At 38.8% G+C, this 15,432-nt stretch overlaps 3 protein-coding genes and 1 long non-coding RNA gene across 7 annotated transcripts; 3 read left to right on the top strand and 1 right to left on the bottom strand.

Annotated features, from left to right (window-relative positions):
• Nucleotides 1-1,145: 1,145 nt before the first annotated feature.
• Nucleotides 1,146-2,007, top strand: LOC121050271. The gene is made up of 3 exons (XM_040509814.1): nucleotides 1,146-1,194; nucleotides 1,294-1,578; nucleotides 1,847-2,007. Exons 1-3 carry the CDS (start codon nucleotides 1,177-1,179, stop codon nucleotides 1,970-1,972), a joined length of 429 nt encoding a protein of 142 aa, XP_040365748.1. The 5' UTR covers nucleotides 1,146-1,176; the 3' UTR covers nucleotides 1,973-2,007.
• On the top strand, nucleotides 1,906-7,184 carry LOC112169059 (heparan-alpha-glucosaminide N-acetyltransferase). 2 transcript variants are annotated; one of them, XM_040509813.1, is made up of 13 exons: nucleotides 1,906-2,331; nucleotides 2,515-2,652; nucleotides 2,795-2,876; nucleotides 3,206-3,282; nucleotides 3,481-3,581; nucleotides 3,664-3,790; nucleotides 4,315-4,431; nucleotides 4,569-4,654; nucleotides 5,180-5,246; nucleotides 5,500-5,578; nucleotides 5,764-5,826; nucleotides 6,434-6,577; nucleotides 6,651-7,184. In XM_040509813.1, exons 1-12 carry the CDS (start codon nucleotides 2,212-2,214, stop codon nucleotides 6,565-6,567), a joined length of 1,191 nt encoding a protein of 396 aa, XP_040365747.1. In that variant the 5' UTR covers nucleotides 1,906-2,211; the 3' UTR covers nucleotides 6,568-6,577; nucleotides 6,651-7,184. The 2 variants fall into 2 exon arrangements, with proteins under 2 accessions (XP_040365747.1, XP_024161770.1); XM_024306002.2 differs by having other exon boundaries at nucleotides 1,910-2,331; nucleotides 5,764-5,855.
• Nucleotides 7,185-7,885: 701 nt separating this feature from the next.
• Nucleotides 7,886-10,265, bottom strand: LOC112173708 (magnesium dechelatase SGRL, chloroplastic). The gene is made up of 5 exons (XM_024311387.2): nucleotides 9,946-10,265; nucleotides 9,086-9,259; nucleotides 8,842-9,000; nucleotides 8,518-8,664; nucleotides 7,886-8,263 (listed from the first exon to the last, which is right to left on the bottom strand). The coding sequence occupies exons 1-5, from the start codon at nucleotides 10,108-10,110 to the stop codon at nucleotides 8,147-8,149; spliced, it is 762 nt and encodes a 253-aa protein (XP_024167155.1). The 5' UTR covers nucleotides 10,111-10,265; the 3' UTR covers nucleotides 7,886-8,146.
• A 1,847-nt stretch (nucleotides 10,266-12,112) lies between these two features.
• LOC112173327 lies at nucleotides 12,113-14,770 on the top strand. 3 transcript variants are annotated; one of them, XR_002925534.2, is made up of 5 exons: nucleotides 12,113-12,355; nucleotides 12,442-12,525; nucleotides 12,599-12,669; nucleotides 13,489-13,571; nucleotides 14,256-14,770. It is a non-coding gene; the product is annotated as an uncharacterized LOC112173327 (long non-coding RNA). The 3 variants fall into 3 exon arrangements; XR_002925533.2 differs by having other exon boundaries at nucleotides 12,113-12,525; XR_005801766.1 differs by lacking the exon at nucleotides 14,256-14,770 and adding an exon at nucleotides 13,703-13,735 and having other exon boundaries at nucleotides 12,113-12,525.
• Nucleotides 14,771-15,432: the final 662 nt, after the last annotated feature.

The raw sequence follows: 15,432 nt of genomic DNA, 5'->3' as shown, positions 1-15,432 counted from the left end.
TATATGCAATATCTACACCTGGGACTTACCGACTTCATTTTGTCCTGCTATATTATCAGGTAAAGCATGCTTTATACATTATACATAGATCCCAATTCGCCAGCTTTTTATCACTCTACCTTTCATATTCTTAGATTGTAATTTTGCTATGAGCGTGATATTGTAATCTATATCTACTGTTGAAAAGCCATTTAGTTTGTTAGTTGTCGCAATCTTTTGACATCACATGTCTTTTGAAACTGAAATCTTAACAATGTACGTCTTTTGAATGTTATTTCTTTTGTCAAGAAGGTTTCTTATCTACTGTTGGGAGCTTGAAAGGGGTGAACCATGTTTTTTCTTATCTCAGGTACCTCTCTCTCTCTCTCAGTGTTAGAAACATCAACACTGTAAGAAAGGAAATGTTTTTTTACTGTGATTAATAAGGTAGCAGTTGTCTGTTTACAAAAGGTGCCGGTAGCATTCAAGTTCTCATGAAAAGCAATGAAAGAATAATTTGAAGAAGATGAATCAATACTGATGGCCTTGGGAATCCCTTACACCATCAGTCCATCATCAGGCTGGTTTGTTACAAAACTCTCCACGTGGAACTCAAGGCTTTAGCTTTGAAAAGGTTAGTTGATGCCAAAGTATTTTCCTTTTTTTGTTTTTTTCCTGTAACCATAACTAACCGAGCATATGTGGATCAATTATGCATAGTTTCTTCTTCTTCATGTCCTTTGTGAAATTCAAATTAGTCTGCTCTCTTTACATTGCTGTAATCTAATATACTTTGGCGGGCGCCGGGGGGGGGGGGGGGGGTGGGGTGGGGGGTGGGGTGGTGGGGTATGCGCTATTCACATTTTGTAAAGGAGGCCTGAATTTTTGAGCAATTGTAAGCAATCCTAGATGATGTCTGAATAGATCATTATATAAAGTTCACTCATATGATACAAAAGTGCATTGGTCATAGGAGATTCTAGGTGTATTGCAATGGTCCTTTTTAGTAGCTGCTGAAACAGCAGACTTGCACAAGAATCTGCTAAAATTTTTTTTTTCAAGGGTTTGGTGCTGAGGATGTGACACGGTAACTATTTTTGTAAAATTTAAGGAGGTAGAGCCTGCCACTGAAATTGAGAAGGATGTTAGTGCTGAGAAGCAGTTGGAAGAGAATGAAGCTGCTGATGCCAATAATAGATGGAGCCTGAGGACAATGTAATATTACTGTTTTGACATAGTTGATATGATTATGTGATGAGACTGAATTTCCTGACCATCGTATCACATAACTATATTTTTACTTCATTGTAGTAGGTTTTGGAAAAGTATGAGAGGGTTCTTGGAGAGAAGAGAAAGACTCTGGCTGCACTGAAGATTAAGGAGAAAAAGGTTGACTTGGACAAAGAGTTGAAGTCCATACAGCAGCTCACCAGCAAGAAGACAAATGATGAAATCGTTATCAAGCTGGTGATTAACTTACACTTTATACTTATAATACTTCATTTTTTACAAGAATTTCCTAACCATCCTGCGACACTGCAATTGATTGTGAGGGTTCTGAAAAGGATAAATGCAAGGAAGCTACTGAGAAGGAGGAAGGTATCTTTTTCTTTACTAACCAGATCAGTCGTTTATGTTTATTGATTATATTTTGGTTTTTTTTATTGGGTTCTGTTTGCTTAATCATGATTAATTGATTGACTTTTCTTTTAACAAAGAAAAAAAGACAAGAGACCAAAAGTTTATGATTGACTGACCCCATTTTAATTAAAGGAAAAAAATTTATTCATTACAAGACAGTTTTTAATGTAAGATCGGTGTAAATTTATAAATTATCCGTAATTTTTTTACATTTAATTTAACATAGCGCACAAGTAAAGGATCAAAGTATCAAACAACCAACTCTTTGGTAAAGAAGAAAAGGAAGAAGAAGAAGAAGATCATCAATGGAGGGCAAAACCTTTCAACTGCTTTTCTACTCGCGGCAGGTTGACTCAACCAACAGTCGTCGTGGCTTCAAATCCTCTATACGGTGTCGTATGGTCTGAGCTGAACTCCACCTGGCATCAGGAGCGTATAGAAAGTGATACGTCACTCTCGTCTCGTGTTGACGTCATCGTCGTCTTCTTCCTCTTCTTCTCCGCAACAACAAAATAGCCGATTCTTTCGTACTCCACTGTCCACTCCCACACTCCCCCCCCCAAAAAAAGCTCCGATTTGTCGGCCGATTAAATGGCCGACGATTATGTCCTCATTCCAAACGGAGAAGAAGACCATGCAGTAGTCATCGCCACCACTCCCAAGCCTCCACGTGTCGCCTCCCTCGACGTCTTCCGCGGCCTCTGCGTCTTCGTGAGCTCTCCCTCTCTTAACCTTCATTTCAAATTGAAACTGTCCGAATCGGCAGCTTTTTTAAGCTGCCAGTCAAACTCGTTGACTTTTTGGAATTTGAACTTTTTGTCAATTCGGTTTTTCAATCCTCTGTTTTTGATGGAATTCTGGTGCTGATTTGTGATGCATTGCTTGAATTCCCAGCTGATGATGGTGGTGGATTACGGCGGCTCGATTATTCCGGCGATTGCTCACTCGCCGTGGAACGGTCTCCACTTGGCTGACTTTGTGATGCCGTTCTTTCTCTTCATTGCCGGAGTTTCTCTTGCTCTGGTCTACAAGGTACTCATGGATAGAAATTTGACAGCTTGTTGTTTTCGGCTTTCGTGTTTAGTGCTGTAATTGGAATAGAGAGCTCATTATTTGCTAGGATTCTGTCACTAATTCAGTAATTTGAAGACTTGGTTTTGATTGGCAATGACAGAGAGTGACTAACAGAGTTGAAGCTACATGGAAGGCCGTGTTTCGGGCCCTTAAACTTTTTCTCTTAGGTGTTCTTCTTCAAGGTAATGTCCATATAAGCTCTTCTGTATGCAATGAATAAACAGATGAAGAAATACTATGTTATTCGATACCTAAAGAACCCGAGATTGGACTCATTGTGATACATGATAGAAACTGGAAGTGAGGCAGAATCTAGGCAATGACATACCTTTGAACCTCTAGAAACTATTTTTGTATCCCATGTTCGCTTAAAGTTTTGGACTTTTTTTATCTCCATCAACCTTGTCATCCTAAAGTTTAAAGCTTAGTACGCTGTTCTGGTTCTTTGATTGATTCTGTGATAGAAGTACTATACCAAGTTACCAACTTTGCATTGTCCATGTCATTTCAGGTGGTTATTTTCATGGAGTGAGATCCTTGACTTATGGAGTTGACATTGAAAGAATACGGTGGTTTGGCATTTTGCAGGTGCATACCGTTTGATTGTATTGTTTTGAATTTACTTTGTCAAAAAACTAAGTCTTAGCTAGGCAGCTATCTTGCTTAATTAGAGAGAATCTACTGTACAATCTGGTTGTACTGTATCATAATTCCTTTATTCGCTCTGTGCTAATTTGTAACACATATCGTGTTTATCTCTCCTTTACTATTTTGGTTTTAACCCAGAGGATAGCCATTGGATATATTGTTGCTGCCTTATGCGAAATCTGGCTTTCACATCGCACCTCGAGGGAAGTGAGGTTTTTCAGGAGCTATTACTGGCACTGGTATGGTAGATTGTTATAATATGGGTATAAAGACTATTCTTAATTTCTTATGTGGTGTCAATTTCTGTTTTCTACTTTTTAGGTGTGTCATCTTTTTGTTATCAGCAATATACGCTGGGTTGCTGTATGGTTTGTATGTTCCAGATTGGGAATTCAAAGCATCAACACCTACCTCTTTGTCTCCTTCTGATGATACACATGTTTACGCGGTGCGACTATACTTGGAACTTCTTTTCTTCTTTGTTTACATTTAAGCTTTTTTCTGCTACATTCAATAACTTTGAAGTGATCACTTAACATGCCTAGAATATGGAAATTAGCAAATGTTCACATCATCGAACTTTTATTATTTGGTTATTTATGATAATATTTTCTTTTTCTCTTGCTGTCTTTCAATGACTTGTCTGGTTTAGTCCTTGCAAATGGTTACATTGTGGAATCTTCAACATTTTTTTTTTCTTTCTATAATCTATCTTCCACTGCTTTCTTTAAACAGTTTGCATGGTTGAAATAATTTTGTGAGGGGGCAAACTGCATTTGTGTGTACAAAATATTTTCTGCAGACCAAGATACCCATCTCTCAATTGATTATTTTCAATGTTAAGTTTAATTCGCTTTATGTTTTTATAATAAAAGTCATGGTCATGGATCCTTGTCCACCTTGTTCGAATAAGGTTTCCTTCAGTCGGTATGATTTTAGTTCAATCCTCCCATTCTGATTACTCTATTGTAGGTGAGATGTTCTGTGAGAGGAGATCTTGGACCTGGTTGTAATTCCGCTGGGATGATTGATCGTTACATTGTGGGTGTTGATCATCTCTATTCAAAACCCGTTTACAGGAACCTGAAGGTGATTACTTATTGTACACTGCTTAATCATAATTGAATAAAAAAAATTAAAAATTAAAAATTAAATTAAAAATAAAACTAAGAACATGACGAAGAAGCATGTAAGTGACAGTGCCTTACCAGGATTACTATGTGCAGGATTGCAATATGTCTACTGATGGTCGGATTCCAGAGAGTTCGCCTTCATGGTGTCATACTCCTTTTGATCCTGAAGGTATATTAAGGTGCCCAATCTAACCATTCTTCTGTTCTACCTTCTTCACAGGGGTCCTAGGTTGTTTTACTTCAGTTCATATTCTTTTATTAGTTGCATTTCTTTTTCAAAAGAACCGTCCTTATGGTTGTTAACTTATGCTCAGGTAACGGTATTCCAAGTTCTTAAACACCTTTTGATCTTATAGGTTATATACTTTCATTTATCCATGTCCATCTCTAGTTTCATTTATAGGGACTTCAGGTGCTTCCAAATAGAGTCCATGATAGTATTTCTAATCCAATGTACAAGTAAAACGACAATCTTTTTAAAAGCATTGAAAGAACAAACAGACAATCTTCTTCCAGCTTCCTTTCATTAGTGATTTTCATGCCATTATTGTTTCCCCCTGGCTCACTTGCAGTGAGTGATTGAGCATATATTTTAGGGTTTAGGGTTGCCCTCTTCTTTAGTAATTGCTTTTTGTATGCAGTAGTATTTCATCCCAGCTAAGACCAAATATCAGTCCACTGACATTCTGACTTTGCTTTCATAGCACCCTAACAGCAGCAGTGACTTGCATAATTGGACTTCAATATGGTCACATTCTTGCACACATACAGGTAATACCCTGTTCGCATTTATGGATATCCTCATTCACTGACAATATGTTTAGCAATTTTCTAGTGTTGATATATGAATATCAACATTGACAACAATCTAAAAATGTGTTGAATCCTATCCTGTGCTTTGGCATCATATGGAGATGTATCATTTATTTATGATTTGTGAATTATCTCTGTATCTCTAAACTCGATGCAAGATTTTGTTTTGGCAATTCTCTTAGCATATTTGCTGTTACTTTACTGTTTTCAGGACCACAAAGGGCGCCTAAATATTTGGTCCTTGTTTTCAGTTTCAATGTTTGTCCTTGGATCATTTCTTGCCTTCATAGGTATGCATTCTATAACTTAATTATTCTTGGCTTGAAGTCAGTGAGTACTTCAATTAATCTAGCCAATGCTGAGATGACTTTAGCAAAGCCTGCATCTCTTAGTATGTAGATTTGTTTTGAGGCAGCTCTAATGAGCAGTACTACACTAGTACTAACTTTCTGCACTTCTATTTTCTGATTTTCAGGCGTTCCTGTAAATAAATCTCTGTACACTATCAGTTATATGCTAATTACTTCTGCATCTGCAGGCATGACATTTTGCGCTCTATATCTGCTGGTCAGTTTTAAGAGTTATAGTCTTTTCATTTGAAGTGATACCTATACAGCTATACATGTCTCTTGCTTTATCATTTTCACAATGCTTTCTGTCTATGGTGGCATAGTGTCACTTGCAAGTTCCCTGCCTGAGATGTGATCTTTCCTTTAAAGATTTATTTACCATAATAAGTCTAGTAACTTTACCTTAAACCTGAGATTTTAAGCTTGAGCCCGGGGTTAGACTTCTTCATTTTTTAAGAAGTCTCATTCAAAGCTTTAGAACAAAGGTGCTAAGAGACGGGAATGTAAATAGAAAACAAACAATCTATCCATGGAGAATGCAATTTAGACCCAAAAAAAAAAAAATCAGTGCCACACAATCATGTTGTGTTCTTGCATAGCTTGTAGCTTAAGCTAGACGTTAGTTTCCCACTCAAATGAGAAGGCAATTGTTTGGACTTCATACAATTGAATTCTACCCTCATGTTTGCATATATTTTCTTTGCATCGTTATTTAGTAAAATTATAACATGTTTTTTTGTCAATTGGGAGTCATCATAACAACCAAATGTGATAACTTCCTGCACTGTATTGCAGATAGATGTTTACGGTTACCGGTGCATAACTTTTGTGTTGGAGTGGATGGGCATACATTCTTTGAGTATTTTCATAATTGTAACTTCCAACCTAGCTGTGATTGCGATTCAGGGATTCTACTGGACAGATCCTGAGAATAATATTGTAAGTGTTGATGGATAGCTACTTTTTAAACCTACACCATTTGTTTCTTCTGACACTTTTCTTTTATGAACAGGTTCACTGGATCATAGCACTTTTTGTGCACAAGTGAATTGTTTCTTTGGTGTTCAAGGATGGATAAAAATTCTTTGGGCAATTGTCCTTAATTCGAAAGCATTCATGGTGCTTCATGCTTTTCATCACATCATCTCATTCTTGCTAGAGATCTGAATATTGGAGTCCAATTTCTTCCTATCATCCATTTCTACAGCCAAACTTATGGCAGATCTCTTGCTCAAACAACCAAGATTATTCTTTGACAATGCATGCCCTAGAAGCTCGTACATCCATTCGACCATGGAAGAATCTGTATCTGAGCGCTTACAGTTGTAGGAAATTTTGTAGCATCTAATTCTATCATCTGTAATTGTATTACACGTAGAATTCTGACAGTGTTTGTAAGCTTCAGTAGCTAAGGTCTTCCTGTTCAAAGGGGTACAGTCACAGGCTTACAGCCTCCCTTGTCACTATGTTGTGCTAGTAAATTTCATTTTGTTTTATTTTAGAACTTTCATGTTGAAATGAATAGCTCCAGACTTGCACGTTGTTCTTTGTTGTATGTTCTAAGCATTATTTACTAGTGATGCTGATCGTCAAAATTTTGTTCATTAAACCTATTTGTTAGTTCATCAACCAGGAGGATGTTTTGGAAATCTTGACCGATTAGATGTTAATGTTTTGTATTGGATGAAAGGCCTGAAAGAGACTGTCTTAGGGGTCCCTGTTTTTGTGGCTATGAAGAGCGTGTCAAATTATGATTTAAAATACTCCTACATCACTAAATTTCGTTGTCAACTTTTGTCCACCAGAATCTATAACAATGTTTAACTTTTATCAAAACATGATTTAGTATTCAAATTTGGACCTGCAGAACAATAACTTTAATGACACATTGTGTGTTTATACTGATAACTATGGCTACATTTGCAGAACAATATTATTCACGTTTTAAGCCTATTACTTGTGTTGAATATCTGACGCTCTTGGCACCAAAGGGTCCTTGACCAGCACCGTATCGGTGCCCTAGCCTACTGGAGACATTCAATCTTTCTGACTGAAGAATTTTACTCATGAAAGCTGATTCATTCTTTGCTTCTAGCTTAGCTTAACTTCATCAAATTGTTCGAGCAAAGAAACTGTGCAACACAGATACCCAACAAACTATTTGGTTCCTCATATTCAGCATGATTTTATTGAAACCTTTAACAATTGCAATGCTACCGCCTTGGCAATAATAAGTATTAAAAAAAGAAAATCAAGAAGCAAAAGACATTAACCATTGATCAACAGATGAACAAGTTGTTCTTAGTTGCAGAAGAATTGTAAACAAATATTTCCAGTTGTATGTCTCCTAACACAACTCTTGTTTAAATCAACCTGAGGTTTTGGCCTTTGTCTACTTAAAAGAATTTTACTCATGAAAGCCGATTCATTCTTTGCTTCTAGCGTTGGCAGTTGCAGTCATCGAGCCTCAAAGGTATTTTAGATTATGTATTATATATGCAATGGACTTCAAAGAAGGAACGCAAATAGAACTTGAAATAAGGATTTTGGCCTTGCCCACTTGTCTGGAGGACGAGGGGGATCAATAGATGCAGTTACTCCTTGAGTACGATCCCTTGGTCTTTCCTGCAGAAATATAAATTAACAAAATCAAACTCATCTTCACATGCAAATTAGCATCCAATGCACCTTAAATATATAATTGGACTGTAGTTTTTGGGATAACCAAATGGAGTTACTGGAGTTGATAACAAGCTTTCACCTACTAAAATGTTGCAGTGACTCACATGGAGATGCTAATCCCTTTTAAAAGAAGCAACAAATGCATATTTGAGTGTCCAAGTGTGCGCTAGATTTTATATGAACAGGCTTTGTTTTACCTCTACAGCATCCTTGAGAGGCCCCCAGCATTCAATTCTATTGTACTTCTTCAAACTAGAATGAAAATAAACCCGAACCAAAGCATCAAGTAGCTCTGGATGCTCTCCGAAAAGTGGTGAGTCTCCATGTAGCACAGCTTTCAGTACCTGCAGGGAACACATCATTGATTCAGTCACCAGAATGTCCTTTGGCATCTACTGAATGTATAAAAAGAACTGCAAGGGAAATAGTGAGTCTCAATATAGTGAGTTCATATCCTTTAGTCATAAATATAATTTCCTTTGTAATACAGAGGTCATTGCAATCATAGAAGAAATACTTACCAAAGGCATTTCTTTGGAAAATATGTGATATCTGAACTCTGCTGCCAGGTCTAGCAAGAGGTTGGGACCGCTCACATAGCAATGGATATGCAGACACATTTCACCATTCACCCTTTTCCACTCTGCAACAACATCATCCTTGCTGTACCATCCTTTTAACTGCATTGGAAGTTCTTATATCTTAGCACAATACGCATCATAACGAGTTTTGAAAACCATGGGGGATAAAAAATATAAAGCAGACCTGTTCAAGGTTGATGACATTGGAGATGGTTAAGGTCAAGTTAGCTGTGAAGTCACAATGAGATAGGATGTAAGTTCTTGGGATGATTCCGACATAGTTGTTCATCTCTTCTCCAATAAACTCAACCTTTAGCTTTGAAGCGTCAAATCTTGCTGGACCCAAAAGCCTAGCAGCCTGCCAATTATAAGAACATGTAAGCATCCATTTAATGAACTCCAGTCTTTATTTTATCAAACTGAAGGGAAAGAACATGGGGCATTTGAGCTACTTCAACTAGCAAGCAATCACTGTGTGGCAACTAAAAACACTGATATACTTAACAACATAGATAATTATTCAAGGGTATGCAGACAGTCATCTATTTTTCAATAGTTTTTGTGCAATCAAGGATAATCATTACCATTGTGCATCTTAGAATTACTCCCAAGATTACATATATGGCCACCATGATTGTTTTTAAACAATTCAACTAAACTGCCTTATGTAGGGTTAAAACTGAGATTCTAAATTTGATGGATCCTCAAGAAGGCATGAGCATAACAACCCTTAGATTTCTTTACCCTAAAGAAACAAATGCCTTTCAAATTTCCAATTTAAAAATATGTCACATTGTCACAAACTTGAGGAATTACAATCCAGCAATTTACCACAGAAGAAAATCACATCATATTTCTCAAGTAATGAAGACCAAGGTACAAACTTTAACTTCTCAAGGGAATGCAGTTCATAGATAATGCTTCATATATCTTAAATTTGGCAATGCAATTATAGAGAATAATCAGAAATTGCATCATGAAGAGAGAGAGAGAGAGAGAGAGAGAGAGAGAGAGAGAGAGAGAGAGAGAGAGAGAGACAGATACCTCAGAAACAAAGGTACTGTAAGATTCTCTATTGTGGCTGATGGCAGAAAGCAAAAGAGAATTGGGTCTTTTTGATGAAGCAAGAAGAAGACTGGTCTTGTTGTTGTTGCTGAAGCTCCTCAATGGTGATGGTGGAAATGAATGATAAGCACAATGACAGGCCATGGAAGATGCATAACCCTGTTTTGCTCTCTCTTCATTTTTCACAGAAAGCAACCATCTTTTCTCTCTTTGGTTTGAGTAAGACAGAAGTCAGAGAGAAAAAAAGAGGGTGGGAGTAGAATATGTGGAGGAATGTAGTTCATAGCTGTTGTCATGTGGACTGTGAGACTCTACTTCACAATACCCAAAACTCCAAAATCTTTGTCAAGAGTCCCTTGCACCACACATTTCAATATTTCATTGGCTCATTTTAGAAAAGTGAGAAATAGTTCCGAGGATTGGTCATGAAGTCCAAGTTTGCAACACGTCAGCATCCGCTTGGAATTTCGATAACTTTTAGATAATGTAATGTGATTACGTGGAGCAAGCACTTTAGATGGGTCATGGACTCATGGGTACCACAATTTTGTACAAAGCCTTATTTACATGGCCCAAAAAAGAAAAGGATTACATGGGTCACTTGGATAAACTCAAGATGGACGGTGGAGTTGTGACATGGACCAAAATAAAAATAAAAAGTTCATTACACAGAAGGGTAAATAATGACCATTCTAGTTTGAGACTAGCAGTAGCATGAGTCCTTTGTGATTTGATAACACTCCAAGACCATTCTGGCTTGAGGCTAGCACGAGTTTCTTGTGATTTGATAACACTCTAAAATGTTTTTTGAATATGTTACATATGATTGTAATCAACTCTATTGAGTTTTATTATATTAAGTTTTTTTCTTTGATTCAAAAAAAAAAAAAAAAAAAACTAGAAGAGGAAAGAAAAATTTCAAGGACTTGTAACTCTAATGATTAAGAATATATTTATAAGCCTTTATTAGATAACCGCAAAAAAAAGATCTCCCAACCTAGCTCTTCTAGGGCTTTGAGCTCTGTCGCATCTGGTGGTGGCGGCTCTCACACCTTCTCCATTTTCATGGATAAAATTGCAGGCCTAGTCCTGCTGTCTTTCTTTTGTGTCTCTTTTGCTGGTTGTGTCTCGGAGCTCCCATAGATGAAGTTTGATGGGGAAACGGTTCTTTTGGATTGGATGGGATCGTTGGAATCAGGGTTCTGCGTGTGAGCCCCCGAAAATTTTGTTTAATTTTAAAAGCTAATTTTTCGCCAATAAGATTTTTCCGCAAGGTAATTTAAGTGAAGGAATTTATTTCAGAAATTGTTTTGGTGTCGAGACCACCTTTTGGGCCTTATAATTTAAGTTTGGGCCAATGTTCTTCCATTTGGGCCTAGAAGGTTATCGAAGTTTAGTGAGGCGACCGTTTGTTAAAGTTTCGAAGACGATAGTTGTAACAAAGTTTTGGATTTTAGGTTTTTACAAGATCAAGTTTTAGGCCTATGACGAAGTTGGGAAACAGCTTAGAAAGTTTCCGACGAAAGACGAATAAAAGAAATGTCACGCGCCCAAAACCGAAAGCAATCAGCTAGGAAAATTGTGTAGTTCGTCGTAAGGGTAAAATTGTCATTACACACGAGGTATAAATAAGAGGAAGCCCTAGCAGCCTTCTCATTTTTTTCTGTCTTCCTCTCTCGGCCACGCCTCTCTCCTTCTCCCCCGACCTATCTCTCTCTTCTCCTTCCCTCTGTCATCACCGGAACCACAGTGTCCGGCCACCGCCTCACATCACCGCTACCACCAATCGAAGCACCACCTCAATCCGACCCAAACCCATGAGAGATCGACTCCATGCATCAAACCCCGACCTCTCGCTCCCTCTCTCTTCTGATTCCTTCTGCAACCACCGGAGAACACCAACTCCGGCCACCATCTCACCACACTGCCTCCATCAATCGACGCAGCACTAAAACCCGACCAAAGCCCAAGCCTCACCTTCGACATACACCGCCTGCAGCCACCATACGCGGCCACCACAGTTGTGACACCACAGCCCTTCCTCCTCCGTCGATTTTCGACCATCGCCTCGCCACAACGACGCCACTGCCTGACTCAGCGAGCAACGAGGAGCAAAACCCAGCGAGTCCTTTTCACAGATCGACGCCACACGAGCATCGTCGGAGCTCGAGGCTCTGCATGCCTTCGTTCTCCCATCTCCGGCGCGAATCGAGCCAAACCACCACCGTAAATGGAGTCAACGTGTTCTTGTTCGCCGGAACCCTTTGATTCCGATCTCTGGTTCCGCCCAGAACTCTGGCACGCGCCTCACGCGCCGCCGCAGGCGCGTGGACCACCATAGCCACTGTGGACGCCGCCACGAGTGCCACCAGCTTATCCTGTTCATCTGGTAAGCCGGATTTTTATCCCTTCTCCTTAGTTGAGGCTTCTAGTTTGAGTAGATTGAACTCTAGTAACTTGTTATTTGATTTGGAGAGCTTTGAGGTCCATGGAGTCTGGGAACTCGAGGTTTTTGGAGGAGGAAAACTGCTAGCTTAGCTTCGAATTGAGTTGGGTAAGGTAAGAACCGGGAACTCTGTGTTGGATACGAAATTGGCTGAGAATGGATTATTGATCCTATTTTTCGTAATAGGGAGCTTGAAGGATTAAGGGTGGTGGAGTGCAACTTCGATGACTCGGCTACTAATTTGGAAAAGAAGAATGGTAAGTGTCTGGGTGTTTGGATCTGTTTTGTAGTATGTTGTTCCTACTTAGTGGAATTCGGGATAATTGGAAAGGATATTAGTATGTGTTGGAAACTTGCCATGGTAGTGAACAAAGATGAAAATGGTTGACTGCTTGAATGTATGGAGAGATTTGGGTTGTCAATTAAATTGGTTTGTCTGTTATTATTTTGGAAAAGTGTTGTTCTGCAAGAATGGACAAATAGAGACCAATTATGTGGTTTTTGACAAGTTGACTAAAATTGTGTATGATGTGAAAGGAAGTGAATAATTATCGATGTTGAAAGGGTGTTGATAATGAAAATGGTGGATTTTGTTTGATTGAGTTAAATTAGGATATCGGATTAAAGTTCATGGAACAATTTATGGTATCATATCTTGGAATGAACATGGTAAGCTAAATCATTCGAGAATGGTAAATTATGCTTTGTTTTCATAAAATAAAACACTAAAGAAATAAAGGTCAAAGTGCCAAGTATAATGACCATATCCTAAATGATTCAAATGTAATATCACTTGGATTATTTAGGAATGGTAAATATATTTGTTGCTCAAGAAAGAAATGCTAGACAATGGCATCGAATAATTAATGCGGACTATACTATGGAAAGAAGCATAATCACCATATCCTAAATAGTTCAAAAGCCGTATCATTTGAACTATTTGGGAATGGTTAATAGGTTTTATTTGTTAAAGGTTAATTCAATGGACTTTAAAGAAATTAAGTGAATGCCTTGGGTGCTCGATTGATTAAGTTAATGATGTGAAGTTACTTATTGGTTTAATTTTTATTATAAAGGACTCGAGCGTGTGCCCATGAAATTGGAAGGAGTATTGAAAGTCGGAAACGAAACTAAGTTTGTGCGAGCACTCCAATTCCAGGTAGGGTGAGCTGTCCCTTCCTTGTTAGAGGTTTTCGATATATGTGGAATGCTATACTACGATAGTATGTTGCCTGCAAGTGCGTTTTTGGTTGTTCATTAGTCGATGCCTCGTGATACATGTGTTTTCAGAACTGATAATTGCTAATTACGAAAACCGAGGCTAGACTTGCATGTTGAGATACTGTACCCTTGTATGTTTATACTTGTGACCTGAAAGTGAATGGGACCTAGACGCGTAGATTCCTAGGAATCCCACGGTGTCGATAACCGTGAACCTCCGGAGGGGGCCGTGCTCCTATGTTTGTCGAGGAAGAGTGAGTACAGACAGTGAACCAGTCATAGGAGACTCAGGGCCAGGAAATGGACACTTTCGCTACTTGTAGTCGGAAGTACTACAGAGTAGTTGGCCGGTTCTCGAAGGATGACGAACCAGGTCGGTCACCGATTTGATTTATATTGGCCGGCAGGTAAGTATCTCGGAGCTCCAAATTGTGTGAAGCATACTGCATATGCTTTATAAAAGAAATAAATGTTTGTGGTTGCCTATTTTTAAAAGTATCTTCGATAAACGTGCACAATATTATGTAGTAAATATTTTCAAGTATATTATTATTTTCAAACCTAGCATGGTTGGGTCGGCCCCTATTGGGCATGCGAGGACGAAAGCTCACCCCTACAACAGTGTGCAGGTTTTGAGCATGTGGTCGGGAAGCGTATAGGAGAGGCACATGGCCCGGCTTGGCGTATTCCTCTTTGTCTTTACAAAAGTACAGTTTTGGGTCCATTATCGGATTTCGAAGTAACTTATTTATTTACTTTCTTACTAATTTATTTATTTATTTATTTATTTATTTATTTATTTATTTATTTCCTACTCGCTTACACAAATTCCGGGAGACCTGTAACCCTGGGGCGCGTCTCCCATGCTTGTAGTTATTTAGTGAATTGTTTTATTCTCCAAATTGGGCTCCGATTGCAAGCCCAAAACTCTTAGCCCATTTCAAATTCCGCTTTTGAAAATTTGTTGTTCGGTTGCTAGAATGTTTTGAGACATTTGTCCAAGAAAGTGTTTTGTAAACCAACAACCTAAACTCAAACGGCCTTGCGGTTTTCGGGTTGATGAGCTATCGAGATGCCATTCGTGACATGTCGATTCCTCATTGGCTCGAAGTCGCGGCGCTGTGGGACCCCCCTTTCGGGTCACCACACTGCGTTTTGTTGGTTTGCCGCCGGCTTGGGCTATGCAAAGTCGTGGCTTTGATGGTGTTATTGGGCCGTCAGAAGTGGTCATTGGCGTCGATCGGTCATCTCAGGATTTCATGGAGTCAGTCGCTTTCCGGTGGAGCAGGATAGATGGTATGGGTGGTGGGGGCCACGGTGGAGGCTCCTCTCTGACTGTTGTGGTGTTAGCGGTGGAGATGAGGGCGTGTAACGCTGCGGCGGTTGGTTGGAGGGTCTGCCAATTCATGTGGAACCCTTGCTTGGTTGGGCTAGGGTTTCTCTTGGATTCTATTAATCTGGGGTGGGCTTGGCTACTTTTGGCCCACTAGAAATTTAGCTTTATGTTTGTTACTTTAGTTTTGGTCATTATTCTTTTATTCTATAGAAGGAATATGACTAGTTCTATTTTCTTTTGAGAGAATAGGTTGCAAAGATCTAATTTGCTCTGTTGATCTTTTAATTATCTTCGGAGCGTTAGGTTTTTGTTAGAATAAATGTGCGTAATCTTAAAAGGTGGGTGTACTGAGGGTATACTGGTTTCTTATTCTGTATTGAGAATAGGTTCTTAGGGTACTCTGTAATATGGCTCTTTCTGACGGCCCCTAGGGGTGTGTCGTGTTGGTACTGCTTGCTGAAAT

Source organism: Rosa chinensis, chromosome 6, assembly GCF_002994745.2.
Source record: "Rosa chinensis cultivar Old Blush chromosome 6, RchiOBHm-V2, whole genome shotgun sequence".
Lineage (NCBI taxonomy): Eukaryota > Viridiplantae > Streptophyta > Magnoliopsida > Rosales > Rosaceae > Rosa > Rosa chinensis.
This window is presented reverse-complemented; position numbering and strand designations above follow the sequence as displayed.